The 15,503-nt window shown below is 52.6% G+C and overlaps 12 protein-coding genes across 17 annotated transcripts; 4 read left to right on the plus strand and 8 right to left on the minus strand.

Annotated features, from left to right (window-relative positions):
• Window positions 1–776, minus strand: KVP17_005333 (uncharacterized protein; the record flags this gene model as incomplete). Its single annotated transcript, XM_068515138.1, has 1 exon — window positions 1–776. A coding segment is annotated over one exon (776 nt), but the record flags the coding sequence as incomplete, so codon positions are not given.
• Window positions 777–800: 24 nt separating this feature from the next.
• KVP17_004333 (uncharacterized protein) lies at window positions 801–1,367 on the minus strand (the record flags this gene model as incomplete). The annotated part of the gene is made up of 1 exon (XM_068522423.1): window positions 801–1,367. One exon carries the CDS (start codon window positions 1,365–1,367, stop codon window positions 801–803), a length of 567 nt encoding a protein of 188 aa, XP_068379634.1.
• Window positions 1,368–1,499: 132 nt separating this feature from the next.
• KVP17_004335 (uncharacterized protein) lies at window positions 1,500–3,193 on the minus strand (the record flags this gene model as incomplete). 3 transcript variants are annotated; one of them, XM_068522425.1, is made up of 3 exons in its annotated part: window positions 1,500–2,055; window positions 2,708–3,131; window positions 3,160–3,193. In XM_068522425.1, 3 exons carry the CDS (start codon window positions 3,191–3,193, stop codon window positions 1,500–1,502), a joined length of 1,014 nt encoding a protein of 337 aa, XP_068379636.1. The 3 variants fall into 3 exon arrangements, with proteins under 3 accessions (XP_068379636.1, XP_068379638.1, XP_068379637.1); XM_068522427.1 differs by lacking the exons at window positions 2,708–3,131; window positions 3,160–3,193 and having other exon boundaries at window positions 1,500–1,943; XM_068522426.1 differs by lacking the exons at window positions 1,500–2,055; window positions 3,160–3,193 and having other exon boundaries at window positions 2,704–3,042.
• A 1,844-nt stretch (window positions 3,194–5,037) lies between these two features.
• KVP17_004325 (uncharacterized protein) lies at window positions 5,038–5,673 on the minus strand (the record flags this gene model as incomplete). Its single annotated transcript, XM_068522407.1, has 1 exon — window positions 5,038–5,673. The coding sequence occupies one exon, from the start codon at window positions 5,671–5,673 to the stop codon at window positions 5,038–5,040; it is 636 nt and encodes a 211-aa protein (XP_068379620.1).
• An 87-nt stretch (window positions 5,674–5,760) lies between these two features.
• On the plus strand, window positions 5,761–6,207 carry KVP17_004331 (uncharacterized protein; the record flags this gene model as incomplete). The annotated part of the gene is made up of 1 exon (XM_068522421.1): window positions 5,761–6,207. One exon carries the CDS (start codon window positions 5,761–5,763, stop codon window positions 6,205–6,207), a length of 447 nt encoding a protein of 148 aa, XP_068379632.1.
• A 103-nt stretch (window positions 6,208–6,310) lies between these two features.
• On the plus strand, window positions 6,311–7,678 carry KVP17_004322 (uncharacterized protein; the record flags this gene model as incomplete). The annotated part of the gene is made up of 1 exon (XM_068522404.1): window positions 6,311–7,678. One exon carries the CDS (start codon window positions 6,311–6,313, stop codon window positions 7,676–7,678), a length of 1,368 nt encoding a protein of 455 aa, XP_068379617.1.
• A 75-nt stretch (window positions 7,679–7,753) lies between these two features.
• Window positions 7,754–9,157, minus strand: KVP17_004334 (uncharacterized protein; the record flags this gene model as incomplete). Its single annotated transcript, XM_068522424.1, has 1 exon — window positions 7,754–9,157. One exon carries the CDS (start codon window positions 9,155–9,157, stop codon window positions 7,754–7,756), a length of 1,404 nt encoding a protein of 467 aa, XP_068379635.1.
• A 193-nt stretch (window positions 9,158–9,350) lies between these two features.
• KVP17_004323 (uncharacterized protein) lies at window positions 9,351–10,754 on the minus strand (the record flags this gene model as incomplete). Its single annotated transcript, XM_068522405.1, has 1 exon — window positions 9,351–10,754. One exon carries the CDS (start codon window positions 10,752–10,754, stop codon window positions 9,351–9,353), a length of 1,404 nt encoding a protein of 467 aa, XP_068379618.1.
• Window positions 10,755–10,982: 228 nt separating this feature from the next.
• KVP17_004339 (uncharacterized protein) lies at window positions 10,983–12,077 on the minus strand (the record flags this gene model as incomplete). Its single annotated transcript, XM_068522433.1, has 1 exon — window positions 10,983–12,077. One exon carries the CDS (start codon window positions 12,075–12,077, stop codon window positions 10,983–10,985), a length of 1,095 nt encoding a protein of 364 aa, XP_068379643.1.
• A 75-nt stretch (window positions 12,078–12,152) lies between these two features.
• Window positions 12,153–12,914, minus strand: KVP17_004336 (uncharacterized protein; the record flags this gene model as incomplete). 2 transcript variants are annotated; one of them, XM_068522429.1, is made up of 1 exon in its annotated part: window positions 12,153–12,914. In XM_068522429.1, one exon carries the CDS (start codon window positions 12,912–12,914, stop codon window positions 12,153–12,155), a length of 762 nt encoding a protein of 253 aa, XP_068379640.1. The 2 variants fall into 2 exon arrangements, with proteins under 2 accessions (XP_068379640.1, XP_068379639.1); XM_068522428.1 differs by having other exon boundaries at window positions 12,153–12,890.
• Window positions 12,915–12,994: 80 nt separating this feature from the next.
• KVP17_004329 (uncharacterized protein) lies at window positions 12,995–14,154 on the plus strand (the record flags this gene model as incomplete). 2 transcript variants are annotated; one of them, XM_068522416.1, is made up of 2 exons in its annotated part: window positions 12,995–13,056; window positions 13,086–14,154. In XM_068522416.1, the coding sequence occupies 2 exons, from the start codon at window positions 12,995–12,997 to the stop codon at window positions 14,152–14,154; spliced, it is 1,131 nt and encodes a 376-aa protein (XP_068379627.1). The 2 variants fall into 2 exon arrangements, with proteins under 2 accessions (XP_068379627.1, XP_068379628.1); XM_068522417.1 differs by lacking the exon at window positions 12,995–13,056 and having other exon boundaries at window positions 13,156–14,154.
• A 68-nt stretch (window positions 14,155–14,222) lies between these two features.
• On the plus strand, window positions 14,223–15,360 carry KVP17_004341 (uncharacterized protein; the record flags this gene model as incomplete). 2 transcript variants are annotated; one of them, XM_068522436.1, is made up of 2 exons in its annotated part: window positions 14,223–14,606; window positions 14,635–15,360. In XM_068522436.1, the coding sequence occupies 2 exons, from the start codon at window positions 14,223–14,225 to the stop codon at window positions 15,358–15,360; spliced, it is 1,110 nt and encodes a 369-aa protein (XP_068379646.1). The 2 variants fall into 2 exon arrangements, with proteins under 2 accessions (XP_068379646.1, XP_068379645.1); XM_068522435.1 differs by lacking the exon at window positions 14,223–14,606 and having other exon boundaries at window positions 14,629–15,360.
• Between the last annotated feature and the right edge of the window lie 143 nt (window positions 15,361–15,503).

Consider the following 15,503-nt stretch of genomic DNA (forward strand, 5'->3'; position numbering starts at 1 on the left):
GGCGTGCAATCTGGGGGCATATCTAGAAAGCGAAGAGAGGCTTCGCAGAAGTCAGGGTTGGTAGTTTCTCTGACGAAGCCAAATGGGCACATCAGTGGGACCCCTGGAGGCAGTTCTGCACACACCTTAGTCGACGGCCAACTCCATCCACAGAACTGGTGCAGCGCGACTCTCATAGAGGGTGTGATGTCAGCCTGAAAGACAGCACCCCCTTCACATCGATCGTGCTTGGCTACGAAGAAGGCCGCTGTCATTGAAGCATCTTGCAAGCTGTCTACCGGCCCATTGGAATGCATGACGCAGAGACTGCCAGTTGTGAATGAGTGCAGAGGACAACGCTCCAGATAGTTGGGGATGCTCTCTGGTAACCCTTCCTTTCGTCCAAGAAAACCCGCACCAAAGACCGATTCCCACGAAAACCGGCGCTTCCTACCGCCGTTGAGGTCGGCCCAACTTTTGCCGTGCTGAGGATCGCGCGCTATTCGCGACATCTGCCCAAAGATGTTCGACGCGAACTTCTGCGTGGCGAGATCAGAGGAGGACGGGCCCAGTCGGCCAGTCATCTTAGCGCCTGACTTTACACCGGAGGACATGTCGCTTGACTTCCCTTGCACTTGGCCCATCTTCTGTTTGTCGACGGTCGGTGGATCGTCGCTGTCAAACAGAGCGTCGAGTCGTTGTGATATCTCCTCGTAGTTGCTGTTGTTTTTAACCTCGTTAAGGCCGGGTTGGCCTGATGCCAACATAGCACTCAACAAGATGACCTTGCGTGACATATTGAGTCAGAGACACAAAGGCTCTTACCCTTCTGCGCTCTCCCTATCATGCCGCTGCTTCCGAAGGACGGGACCCAATTGTTCCATGTTGAAGCACTCAGCCAGATGCGGATGAGCAATCTCCACTGCACTCTTGTACTCTGTCCCGTCACCTCCTGCCTCGTACACTCGGGCCAGAGACTTCATCGAGCCAAGCAGGGGCCATGAACAGCTGAGAATGAGAACGATCGCTAAAGTCCTCGTTCCAATGAGGACCCCTGTCCGGATCTTGAAGTCCATCACGGCTGCCGCCACCGTCTCGTTCATTCCTGGTTCAGCGAGAGTGTCGGCCTGTGAGAACCGCCAGACATCAAAGATGAGGAAGCCGGCATCAACTATTAGCAGCACGGGCAGGTAGACCTTCGTGGCCAGCCGCAGGGACGAAAGAGTCTCTGCTTTCTGGATATGGACTGCCCACAGCAGGTAGGAACCGACCATCATACTCAGCACCGCAGAGGCCACTCGCTCAAGCAGGGTCCATGAGCTTTGCTCCGGGTCAACTGCAAACTCCACGAACGACCACAGAGCTATGACAAAGCAGCATATGCCCATGATAAGCATACCGCCACGAAGAGAGCAGCAACAGCACCCACAGAACTGAGGGTAGTCATCTCGACTCCGGCATGGACATCGTACCATTTCTGTCACACGTGAATGATGTATACTTTGTTGTTACAGCTCGAGTCAATCAAAAATATCCAGCTGCGAGTCGTCCAACTCCTCACCCACAAACAGCAGCCTCGACTCAGCAGTAGCGGGAACAATTCCATTTTCGACTACGTGCCACTCGAAGGCATCTCCAACGCCTTGCAAACTGCACCAGGCCTCGACCTCGCCTTCGCGTTGATACTCCTCCATGTCGACCCGTGTCAGAATCAGTCCTTTGAAGCGGTAAATTCGCGGCCCGAAATTCGAATCCCAGAGCAAGCGTCCTATTTCCGCGTTCAGCCTCCGTAGCGACTGCACCTTCGAAGTCTTCAGCAAAATGCTTCGTGCCCACGAGTGAGGAGGCCCCGGCGACACATCTGGTACAGTGTACGTGGACTCGAATCGCAAGAGCTCCTTCAAGGATGCAGAACAAAAGTTGGTGATCAGCAAATCTGCCTCAGGGTTCAAGCCTCTGATCATCGCCTCAACGGTTGTAGTGGAATTAACGAGATCGGATTTGTTCAGTAGAATCCTGTTACAGCAAGCGATTTGTTTAACCAGGTCTGATTGGAGAGTATTCGTCTCCAGTAATCTGGAAAAAAGGTACAAAAGATATATATTATCATACACGGCAGCATAAAAGCAGCTCAGACACTGAATGCGGGCTCAACGACTGCTGAGAGCAAAAAAGATGACATCCCATCGAAGATGCTCAGCGTCGGCACAGTCTCGATGCCATTCCAGGCTTCCTCCAGCCTGGATATCACAGCTCCAGGCTGAGATGTGATGCAATCCAGTCTTCATTGTCAAGACTAGGTTGTGATGCCGTCCAAGGTTCTCTAGCCAGGGATTGGCGACGCCTTTCAGACTCCAATGTTGATGTTCGAGTTGGGCTTCATTGTCACGTGGGATCCAAGGTTCTCTGGCCAGGGATTGGCGACGATTCTCAGACTCCAATGTTGATGTCTGAGAAAGGAACAATCCAGCCTTCATTGCTGAGATTGTGATGCAATCCAGCCTTCATTGCTGAGATTGTGATGCAATCCAGCCTTCATTGCTGAGATTGTGATGCAATCCAGCCTTCCTTCATTGGGAAGGCTGAGATTGTAGCAGCCTTTATCTGACTGCTAGGGGTACAGTTCGGTATCCGCCTCCGTGTCCTGTCCAACGCTGAGCCTCCCCTCTGGGATGGATCTAATGTTTCATCCTCGACCATAAACCCCCGTAGTTGAAGTCCCACTCACTGCTGAAACCTGCTGGTGTCCACCACCCCAATGACTCCGGCGATCTGCACGTTCGAGTGCAGTTCCTCATCAACCCAGAACGTTTGAATAACGTTTATTGGATCTGCAACTCCGTTGGCCTCCACCACAATGTAGTCAAAAGGGCCCACAAGCTGCTGGCGCGCCACTAGCCTCTCCAGAGCCACCAGCAAGTCTGATTTCACTGTACAGCAGATGCAGCCGTTGGGAAGTTCATAAAAGTCGTCGAAAGTAGAACCATTCTGGGGATATATTTGGTAGATTTCCTCATGCAAAACACCTACTTGATCGGTTATCACTGGACTCTCAATCCCCATCTCTTCAGCAAATTCGTTCTGGATGACTGCAATTCTAAGGCCATTATCATTTTGCAAAATGCGCTTGAGTAATGTCGTCTTGCCGCTGCCTACATCACAATATACGCCAAGAGTCACCTAGGAAACCCGTGATGACAATTACAGGCGTCATGGCTTACGAGAAATGTGGAGTTCTTCCCTGCATATTCTTGTTGCGGTCTCATGCCAACCGCTTCAGAAGACAACGCTAAACCCGCACAATGGAAACACAACATGCTCTTTTGGTGCTGTGACTCTTTTCAGATTGGTTCAAGAAACAGTACACAGTAGCCAGAAACCAACACCAGATCAGTCGCTATTGAATCAACGCATACCAGAAACATCTTTCTGTGCAGTATGATAATCAAATTGGCTGTGGTGGAGAGTAATTCGTCTAATCTGGAAAAAAGGTACTAAAGAAATATATATTATCATACATGGCAGCATAGAAGCAGCTCAGACACTGAATGTGGACTCAACGACTGCTGAGAGCAAAAAAGATAACATCCCATCGAAGATGCTCAGCGTCCCGATGGATGATTGCTTCACCAGACGTTGGGCAGCTCAGCATACACGGCAGCCTAGCGATAGCTTGGCTACCGTTCCGCTTGTGGATCGCACAAACGGTCTTGATCCGTTGTGCGACCTAATTGGGCGTCCACAACCGGAAAATAGCACACCTCTGTCACTCAGCGCCTCCTCATTCCGTTCCAGGAAAATAGCACAGTGTTCTTATTTCCTTCCGGTTATCGAAACCGCACTGTCTTGCAGTGCACAAGATTCCCTGTCATAGGTCTCTTGCTTTCCCCTTGATTCATGGAGTTCATAACCCAATCGTCCGGTTCATAATCCAATATGGAACGCTGAGCCTCCTCTCTGGGATGGACCTAATGTTTCATCCTCGACCCTAAACCCTCGTCGTTGAATCCACACTCACCAGAATCTCGTTTAATGTGCAGGTTTGCTATTCTTGATTTGCTATATCTTGATTTGCCAATCTTGATTTGCTGTTATCACCGGAATTGGAAATGAAGACGATCAGATACCGCAGTAGTCTTAACATAAACTATGTCAACTAACACTTGGAGATGATTCTTGTACCGTGTTCAGGGGTTACTGGGAAACCAAAGTCTTTATATTCTGGGGGTAGATGCGCAAGCACGAAAATACTTAAAGAGATTGACGGAAGCGCATCACCAGAATACAACTGCCATTCCCTTCGAAGGTGCAGCAGACGCTGAGCCTCCCCTCTGGGATGTACCCAATGTTTCATCCTCAACCCTCGTAGTCTTAACACACACCTGCTGGTGTCCACCTCTAGATTCCGTCTTGTCATATCAGCTCCAGTTTCATATTAACTCACAACACAATTCGCAACACAAATAACATGATGTAACCACAACGACTACGTCTTTTACACAACCCATAGGAAATCTGAAAATCACGCAACAGAAAAAAAACAGTAGAACATCTCAGCAAACGAAGATAACACCAAGTCCAAACAAAGCTCGGCGTTCCAGAACTCGAGATTCCGAAACGACGCTTTCGCATGCGGAGACAACTCCAACCATCTTTGACAGTGGAGAGCGCCTGAGGGTAGACCGAGGTCACTGCGTTTCGCGATGCCATGCTTCATACGCAGCAGGCGTCAACGTACGCCCCCTAAGGGTAGCTCCAAAAACTCCGATGCTCATACGCGTTCAATTCCTCATCTCAAGGGAATAACGCCGAGCTGCTCGTTCAAGGTGGACCCAAACGTCATCCTTTTCCACCCTACACCCGCATACTGCTACAGTTGAAGTAGCATTATGTTAGACACAATTTACAATTTACAATTGACAATTTCCTCATACCCACAGGTACAAACATGATTTGGATTTTGGGGTGCACCGATGGTGACGGTTCAAAGTGTAAGCTGCAACCACTGATGGCCAATAAGTATGCCCAAAGAGAGTTCAACAACAACACAACAGATTACTACTTCCTGCCCTTGCGCTTCTTCTCCTTCGCCTCGCGAGCCTGTAACGTCTCACGAGAGTAGGTCTTGCCAAGACCCCGCTTGAACGCCTTGCCATGGAGAGCCTCATCGTAGTCGACGACGTCGGTGTTGATTGTCGGGACGGGGAACACCTTTCTGAGGTCACATCCTGGAAGCACCTTGCCCTTCACATCCTTGGCCTGCTCTTTGGTGACGTCATCGGGAATGCCGCCAAGACCTTTCTTCGCCTGGCCATTCTTAGGGAAGACGACAATGCGGCTGAGGTAAGTCTGGAGGCGCTCCACGTTGGTGTTGAAGCCGTCCTCAGACTGGTTCTGCCTTCTGGCGTCGACGCGGATACCGATGGTGGTAGCAGCGAGCGGCGTAAGTCCGACCGCCTTCAGCTCAGCCAGAGAGAAGCCCTTGCCAAAGCGCTGACGCCAGTTGAACTTAGCAGTTTGGCATCGAACCACTGGCAGAAGCTTGTTCATAGGGCGAACACCTGCCTGAGCTTTTCGCTCCTGTCGGGCCTTATACCGGCGAGCATGGCGCATAGGCTGGTCAAACCACGTCTTCACATGACGCTGCCAGTGAGGGCCTCTGTGGGACGAGGGGAGCTTGTTGTTGTGTCTCATGGTGGGGCGTGAGTGCTGAGGGAAATCGTCGATTTAGCTAAGACAAAACGGACTGATATAAATCCTTGTTTACCTGCGGCCCACAGGATGAGCGAGAGAACACAGGCCATCAAGAGAGTGCAGGCTTGCGGACGCAAGAAGACTGCGGTGGCCGTTGCTATGTGCACAGGCGATCGGTTCGGACGCATTCGCGTCAACGGTCGCCCTCTTGAGTTCCTTGAACCGTCTACTTTGCGAATCAAGGCATTCGAGCCTCTGCTGCTCCTTCCTGAAGAGCATTTTGGCCAGGTTGACATTAGGGTCCGAGTCAAGGGAGGCGGTCCCGTCGCACAGATCTATGCTGTGCGTCAGGCTATATCTAAGGCCATCATCGCCTACACTCAGAAGTATGTTGATGAGCAGACTAAGAAGGAGATTCGTGACACGCTCGCGGCATACGATCGATCGCTGGTGGTTGCGGACCCCAGAAGAACGGAGCCCAAGAAGTTCGGAGGCCCTGGCGCCAGAGCCCGATATCAGAAGTCGTACCGTTAAGACACCTGTGAACTCTCTTACTCACCCAATCAAAACGGCTGCTTCAGCAGATTTGCATCGATGAAAATGGGCATCGCTGACACTGGAAAATTTGACTATCGCAATGGTTGAACGATTCTTACTCATCAGCGGTGTAGGAACCGTATACCTCACCAGCATGGTGGACGCCATTGGGGAGGCCGTCATCACCGTGCTGCCGGAGCGTGAGAAATACCGTTACGCCGCGAGTTTAGCGTTATTGGGGTCGGCGGTGGGAACAGCAGCGTCGGGGCTGCTGATGTCGAAATGGGCACTGCCGTGTCCGTTTCTTTATAGCACCATCCCTACTCTTATAGTATGCTTAGCTGCTGCGGTGGCGCCCTTGAGTGGCTCATGGTTCTGCGTCCTCAGTTTTCTTCTGGGTCTAGGTTCGGGTAGTGTGCTGCTACTGAGCACCGCAATTGCTATGAGGACTACCATGCCGGTGCATGCTGCGGTCCAGATGTTGGGAGACGTTCAAGTGGCGATGACCATGAGCTGCAGACTTCCTCATCTCATAACCGGCGTCAGCTGGTTCATGTTCCACAGAGTTTCAAGCCCTTACAATAGACTGTTATGGGTGATTAGGTTAACCACCTTGTTAGGTTCCCTTCCGCTATTTGCATTGCTGTGGATTGGTTCACGTGTGGACCTCTCTCATCGATTTTCGCTGCACAGAACCGGAGCCAACCTCAAGAAGACCGTCAACTTCTCGCATCACACATCCTCGTTCTTCAGCGAAATGCGTCGTTCGGATGCAGTGGAATGTATGGTTGATGTTGTTCCTGAAGGGTTAGCCTGGAGCGAGGAACCGCCAAAGAGTCCTTCATGGCGAAGGCGTATTTGTATATCGGGGGCGGGGTATTTCGTCTTCAACGTTGCCTGGTACTTCACGCATTTTCAGGTTGATCATGAACCTTTCGGACACTCAACCATCGCCGCTACGCTACTATTCCACTCAGCCGGCTCCGTATTCGACACTATCGGAGTCGTCACAGGCTACCGGCTGCAGAAGATTTGGGGGGTCTGGCCGCATCTGTCGACCACATTCATGCTGTTGGGCGTGGACTACCTGCTCATGAGCTCGCTGCGGCTGCACCCTCTCAACTCGCTGCGCAACGCTTCTGCCCACTTCTACGTCTTCGAGGCGCTGTTCTGCGCGCTGACGGTCGTTCAGAGTTACGGAAGCGTAGGCGTCTTCGCGCTGCCGCCGTTGCTCTACGAACCAGATGAGAGTCCGTCGTTAATGGCGTACGCGATGGCTATGGGGCGCTTGGGAGGCGCGCTAGGACCCCTTCTACATTTTATACCGGGTGCTTGGACTCCGTCAGCGGTAATGGCCACGATGGGGTTGGGGCTGGTCGCTATGTCGATAGTTTTTGCTAGGACACATATCCGATTTAGAAGCGACGCTAAACAGTTCTCATCAGAACGGAGTTGGTCGTCGCTTTAACGTTGGGACGTCAACGTTACTTGTACGTGACATGCAACGTAATTCAAAGCACTTAAATAAAAAAACCGAATCAAATCAGAATCCACACGGCAAAACGTCTCCTTTTCCTTGGCCGAACTTCGGAGCATCACAGAATCTGGGCCCCGACAACATAACGTTGCGCCATTTGAGCGCTACGCCCACCTCTTTTCCGTCCTTCTTGCACTGATGGCACCAGTTATCCCCGAATGGCTGACAGTCGTTGTTCTGCACTGAGTTGGCGTACTTGTAGTTGTCTTCTTTGGGGTTGTAAAGCCAGGCACCTGAAGTCAGGTCATAGGCTGCACGGAACGCACCAGCCACCTGTTCCTGATTCTTCAAGGCGCAGAGCCGAACCTGGTTGAATCGGTTACCCAGCCCGCTGCTGTAGCCTGAGTCGTCAACTGTAGTTGCCAGGTTCCAGTCAGGCATGGGTCTCCACTGCCAGTAAAGACACTTCTCGTCTTTCTGGCACTCCAGCTGACATTCGTGAGCAGATTTAACGTCTTTTGGGGTTCCGTTGGAGTTAAGAATGAAGCGTCCGCATTGAGCCGAGCTCCCGCCTCCGTAGTTCCAACCACCGTCATACCCCACAGGAATGTTCATGTCGCAACCTTGATCCTCGTAACCAATCTGCCACTGTTCGAAGCATTGGTTCGACTCGGGCACGAAGAAGTTCGGCCACACATGATCATTCTCCGCCTGGTAGTCAGTAACCACACAATGCTCATGGAACAGCGCTGACTGTCCCTTCTTACACATTTCAGTGCAGTCCGCATTGCTGGTCGAGCACTCCTTAGACGACACGCGGTCGCACTTGGAAAGGAACGTCACGTTGAAGGACTTGCTCCTCCAGAACGCCTGACCGTACTCACGGCAGGCTTGTTCCGTGTCGAAGACCCTCTCACCAACATCGCAGCTCGAGGTCTGGTCCCACTCATTCCAGCTCTTCTTAGTGGCGCACCACCAAAACCAGGATGCGCCGCCATCACCAGGTTCCAAGGAGTTGGCCCGGGCTAGATCTGGGAACAACACCTTCAAATCCATGTGGGAACCTGGACGGTCGTACGGATTGTGACGAACGGCGTCCAAGTCAGAGACCCGGTGACAACCAATATCCGGCACGCTAAACATAGTGTACTCCGCCTTGGGGTTGAGAGCGCACCCAGAATCCTTGCAGTTAGGGTCCAGACAGTCGCAGCTGTAGGTACCCTGAACCGCGTCGAGAGCGTAATGCCAAAAAGCAAACTTCTCAGCCTTACCATAGAGATCAACGTCACTCATCCCCATAGTTGGAAGCGTAGGAATATTCACCAGCGATTCCCAATCGCAGTACGCATAAAAAGACTTGCACGTGGCCTCGTCGGCATCTGTACAGTGGGCAGCCCACGGACCACTGTTTGGCTTAGCTGTGCACTTGGCCACAGCACCGGCAATAAAAATTGAACCAAACAGGCGCATTATTATCCAAATATAGATGATGGAAGGATTCCATCCCCACACATGACAACAGAGACATACTCATCCAGGTGGAGAGTCCGTTGCTCACGGCAATGGCTTGGGGATTATGAGGCGACAATACACAGTTCTTAATAAGATCCGAGTTGGTCGCTTCAACCAACGTTGCTTGTCATTTAAATAAAAAACCATCAAATCAGAATCCACACGGCAAGACATCTCCTTTTCCTTGGCCGAACTTCGGAGCATCACAGAATCTGGGCCCCGACAACATAACGTTGCGCCATTTGAGCGCTACGCCCACCTCTTTTCCGTCCTTCTTGCACTGATGGCACCAGTTATCCCCGAATGGCTGACAGTCGTTGTTCTGCACTGAGTTTGCGTACTTGTAGTTGTCTTCTTTGGGGTTGTAAAGCCAGGCACCTGAAGTCAGGTCATAGGCAGCACGGAACGCACCAGCCACCTGTTCCTGATTCTTCAAGGCGCAGATCCGAACCTGGTTGAATCGGTTACCCAGCCCGCTGCTGTAGCCTGAGTCGTCAACTGTAGTTGCCAGGTTCCAGTCAGGCATGGGTCTCCACTGCCAGTAAAGACACTTCTCGTCTTTCTGGCACTCCAGCTGACATTCGTGAGCAGATTTAACGTCTTTTGGGGTTCCGTTGGAGTTAAGAATGAAGCGTCCGCATTGAGCCGAGCTCCCGCCTCCGTAGTTCCAACCACCGTCATACCCCACAGGAATGTTCATGTCGCAACCTTGATCCTCGTAACCAATCTGCCACTGTTCGAAGCATTGGTTCGACTCGGGCACGAAGAAGTTCGGCCACACATGATCATTCTCCGCCTGGTAGTCAGTAACCACACAATGCTCATGGAACAGCGCTGACTGTCCCTTCTGACACATTTCAGTGCAGTCCGCATTACTGGTCGAGCACTCCTTAGACGACACGCGGTCGCACTTAGAAAGGAACGTCACGTTGAAGGACTTGCTCCTCCAGAAGGCTTGACCGTACTCACGGCAGGCCTGCTCCGTGTCGAAGACCCTCTCACCAACATCGCAGCTCGAGGTCTGGTCCCACTCATTCCAGCTCTTCTTAGTGGCGCACCACCAAAACCAGGATGCGCCGCCATCACCAGGTTCCAAGGAGTTGGCCCGGGCTAGATCTGGGAACAACACCTTCAAATCCATGTGGGAACCTGGACGGTCGTACGGATTGTGACGAACGGCGTCCAAGTCAGAGACCCGGTGACAACCAATATCCGGCACGCTAAACATAGTGTACTCCGCCTTGGGGTTGAGAGCGCACCCAGAATCCTTGCAGTTAGGGTCCAGGCAGTCGCAGCTGTAGGTACCCTGAACCGCGTCGAGAGCGTAATGCCAAAAAGCAAACTTCTCAGCCTTACCATAGAGATCAACGTCACTCATCCCCATGGTTGGAAGCGTAGGAATATTCACCAGCGATTCCCAATCGCAGTACGCATAAAAAGACTTGCACGTAGCCTCGTCGGCATCTGTACAGTGGGCAGCCCACGGACCACTGTCTGGCTTAGCTGTGCACTTGGCCACAGCACCGGCAATAAAAATTGAACCAAACAGGCGCATTATTATCCAAATATAGATGATGGAAGGATTCCATCCCCACACATGACAACAGAGACATACTCATCCAGGTGGAGAGTCCGTTGCTCACGGCATGGGCCACGATGAGGATTGGGGGTGCTCGCCAGGTCCATGTATTTGCTCAGAGACATCCGATTTAGGCATACAGTATGTCGTTCCAGTCATGATGAGTTTCGGGAAGTTCAAATCGGAACGTAAACTAAACATTCACTAGCTTCTGCTGTATCCCGTCGCTGCCCGCAGGCGACTGTACCCCATCATAGCCTTCTCAGCGCCTGTGAAATTGACAAGGCTCGGATCTGAGCGGAGGGGATCGAAGAAGCTGTGACCTAAGCAGTCAAATGGAGCCGCCCGCGCCACTGGGTGGTACCGCAGTAGGCTGCTGAGCAAGTCCACCGCTTGTGGACAGTGGCGGTAACTGACATTTCCTTCACGGGCTCGCGTAGCGAGTGCGTCTTCGAGGGGGAGAGGTCTGCGGACAGAAGGCGGCGATTGGAGGGAGAGGGGGTTCATTCCACTCAACTCCGATCGGGAGGGTGAGCCGAGAAGCGCGGTTATCGTCTTCATCTGCCCTTCGGACGTGCCTCCTGGGAACAGTGGAGACCCAACGAGCATTTCGCCAAGCACGCAGCCGATAGACCATGAGTCAACTTTCGTCGTGTATTGGGTGGCACCCAGGAGAAGCTCCGGGGCGCGGTAGAACCTGGAGCAGACATACGAGATGCTAGACTCCCCTGCCTCCACACGTTTGGCGGTACCGAAATCGCAGAGCTTCAGAAATCGAGCGCGTTCATCGACCAACAAGTTCTGGGGTTTGATGTCCCTGTGAGCCACACCCAAGCCGTGGACATAACCCACTGCTCTACACAACTGCCACATGAGCACTCGAACGTTGTCAATTGGTAACGCGTGACCCTCGCGACTTCTCTTCAGGATGTGGACGTGAAGGTTGCAGGGCACGACGTCCATCACAAGGTTCATATGAACCTCCATCCCGCAGCTTCCGGGAACTTTAACTTCATAGAAGTTCAGAAGGTCCACCACGTGAGGATGGCTAAGCTCTCGCATGATGGACAGTTCCCTATTTTTAAACTGCGGGTCTTGAAGTACCGACTTGATCGCTACTTTCTCTCCACTTAGACGGTCTAGTGCCAAGCGAACTTTGCCGAAACATCCTCGGCCCAGCTCCCCCAGCACCTCGTATCGATCCTGAGAATCTATACAGGTGTCTACGGTGCTCGAGGAGTCCGCTTTAAAAAACTTGCCAGAGACGCGACAGGGTAGATGAATCATATCTGTCCGCATTATAAAAACTGCAAATTACTCAACTAATGTGAGGGACAGGTGTTATTCTGAAACAAATGTATGAAAGGCAACACGTCATAGGTCAGAGCGGGTTGGGGAAGCAGAGTGAGCTGCGGCTTCAAGGAAAGCGGCTACGTCTGCCATTTCCTGTCTGCAAGTGGAATGGGAGACAGGGTATGACTTGAAGGTAGTATCCTCGTAGTATTGTGCGAGGTGCTTCAAAGATTTCTCCCCCCAGCTAAACTTAACAATGTCGTCGTAGGTTCCATGGCCGTGAAGAATAGGAGCCGTAAGGTTTGCGGTCTTCGGAGTGTAACCTTCAAAATCGCAGTAGAAAGCAGACAGGCCTGTAATCCAAGCCGAAAGCAGCACAAAGCCGCCCAGCTTCCTCTCCTCGTGCAACAGCACGTCGTACGCAAGAGAACCCCCCTGGGAGTAGCCCCCGACGAAAATGTTCTCGCTTGGCACACCAGACTCAAGCTCGTGGGTAATGATCGACTCAACCCGGCTGCGAGAGCGGGCAATCCCCTCTAGGTCTTCCCAAGCAGTGCTATCTAGCGAAAAAATGTCGAACCAGGCAGTGGTCGGGAATCCGCCTGACCAGCGCACTGGCATCACGTCCGCGGTGGGCATGCAGACCTTCATGTGGGTTCGAAGAAAAGGTGAGTGTGCCAGAATCTCCTGGACGCCGCTAACCCACCCCATGGCACTGTCCCCCAGGCCGTGCATAAAGACGAGGGAGAAGAGGTGCTTTCCGGTGGGGTTGTACTGTAAGCCCTTGCCTCCGTATTCCAATGCAGTGAAGTCCTTCATCGAATTAGCTATTATGGGCGGCATTTGCTGTGAATTTCATGACTGCAGAAAACGTTGAGAGCTAAGTGATCACGTGGGGTCATAACGACAAATTTAGTGAATAAATGAATCAACCTACCTTTACCGAGAGACCTCCTCTACGAATGCCGCAGTCAAGTGCATCTGTGTAGGTTGTTTGGAGAGTCAGCGATCCAGAATTGGAGGACTCAACAGGCGAGTGCCTTCCACTATTCCCAACAGCAATCATCCATCTGATTTGAACTCAATGGATCCCTCAATACTCGCACACGTTAACGCGCATGTTAACGCCGGGACCTCGTCAAGGCGTATGACCCAGGACCTCAGCAACATGACCAACACCAGCAACGTCACCATCCGCACCCAAGACCGGCACGTGGTCATGCCGCGGAAGGTGGTACGTGAAGAAGTCATCGAGAGAACATATGCGGTTCCCGAGAAACGTCAGCAGGAGGTGGAGATCATGGAGGAGATGCGTTGTCGGGAGAAGGTGATTGAACGGGAGACTGTGAAGGTCGTCGAAAAGGTAGTTGAAGTGCCAGAAGTTGAAATCGTGGAGAAGGTGGTGGAGATCCAGCCGGCCGAAGGCGCCGCGACTGTCCGAAAGGCTGAGAAGAAGGTGATCGAGAAGACCGTCGAGATTCCCGAAATCGTGTATGTCGAGGTCCCGGTTGAGAAAATCGTTGAGGTCCCAGAGATTCGCGAGAAAGTCACCATCAAACGCGTGGAAGTCCCACACTACGTTGACAAACCTGTTGCTCAGGCTGTCATCGTGGAGCAGCAGAAGGATGTACACCGTAAGATTCCCATTCCAGTGGAGCATGTACAATCCTACGTGTTCAAGCTTCCGAGGCTCCGCGCCCACTACGAGAACGTCAACCTACCGCTTCACGTGCCGCGCTTCATTGAAGTGCCCTTCCCCATGGACCTAATGTCGACCTCCGTGGCGCAGCATGCTGAGCACTACGCTCAGTCAGTGGCTGAGCTGGCCAACGGAGAGCAGGCTCACCTCTGCCAAGTGGAGAACCTTGCTGGCGCTATCAAGGCAACCGACTTCGGACCACTGCTATCAACTCAGCGTGTGGCCCCCACTATTTTAGGTGCCTGGGAAACTGGCAAGCTCGAGGTCGAACCCACGAGTTGGCTAGCGCTCACTGGCGAGCCGCTACCCCCAACGTTCGCCTCCATGGGTCCCGCCACCCATACACTGACGTCCACGACAGAGCAGTCTGTACGTACTATGTAGTGTTGAAAACTGTTACATGTCGACTCGGAGTGTTGAAGGGAATCGTGTGTGAATTAGTGAATTTTAGTATGCACGGTGTCGACTCGGGCCTCCCTAGACCAGATTTCCGACGTACCGAGCTCCTAAGACCCCCGACTACATTCCCCAAAGCCGACGCTCATTCTTCGAGGCAGTGGTATGGCCAACGACAATCTTCAGTGGATGAGAGACAGTGCTGCACGTTCAGGCGGCCTCCTCGTGAGCCAACGATGACGAGGCAACTGAGACCAATGACCGACATTCAAGACGTATTTCTGATCAAGAATGAAGCTGCGAACTGGACGTTGGAAGAGGTCCGCCAGCGACTGCTGCCCACGATAGACTTGCTTTCGGACAAACTTGACGCGTTACTCCGCAGTCCTTACAGGCAGAATATTTATCCAGTGCTGCTTGGTCTTATTACGCTGCTAAGAGTGAGAAACCCAGAAGCTTCTCATGCAGCACCACGGAGAGAGGCTTTGGGAACAGAATGCCGCCAGGCCTGATGCACACCAGCGGTCCTCCCGAGTGATCCATGTCTTGCTAGCGGTCAGGCACCTTTCTGAGGCGGATGAAAGACTCCGGCAGCACGCTGCGAAGGCGTTCGAACTGCTCCCTCTGCAGTGGCGAGCTCGTGAGGCGCCACCCCGTGGGGCTGCATTTCCCGTTTACCAGGCCCCTTTCCCTGTTTATCCCCGTCCTGGCGTTTTTGTACCCAGATGCGTCCCGCCCCACCGGCCGATGATCTGTATGAAACCGTACGGTCCTACTTCGCCTGCCATCTCGCTGTACTCCGCGTCACCTGCACTTTCGCTCTACTCAGCACATCCGCACAAGCAAGGGTCAAACCTGAGCTCCTTAGCTCGACAAGTAGTGGACTCCGACGTGAGCGAGTCTCCTTGTAGCCCTCTTCCTGGACAGCCGTTAAGACGTCCCCGGTCCTCCACACGTCCTTCTCGACCTCGCCGATGGAGTGGGGCTGGTTTGGAGACGTTTCCGATTCCGGACTTATTGAGGGTTGGGTGCCGAAAGCACCCAGTGTTTATCCCACCTGCCTCACCCCAAAAAGTTCAAAAGGTCCCTCGACCTCAGCTGGAGGTGTGGGCTCAAACGTTGGACATAGGGCCGCGTATAAGGAAGGCGCTGTTCAAGCTCGCCCAGAAGAAGGCCGTGGAACCCGTAGGGTGACTGTGTACGTCTCCATAATTTTAGACACCTCTGAACTAGGCTGAAGTTTTGCGAAGATATTTCTCACCTAAACATGAATAGTTCCACGAAGACATTACATAAGTGCTCGAGCAGCCAAAGTACCCACAGTGATGAGGAGTCCT

This window comes from the organism of the source record quoted next (genome assembly GCF_019968985.1).
Source record: "MAG: Porospora cf. gigantea B chromosome Unknown PgB_NODE_109_length_38376_cov_132.932, whole genome shotgun sequence".
In the NCBI taxonomy this organism is placed as follows: domain Eukaryota; phylum Apicomplexa; class Conoidasida; order Eugregarinorida; family Porosporidae; genus Porospora; species Porospora cf. gigantea B.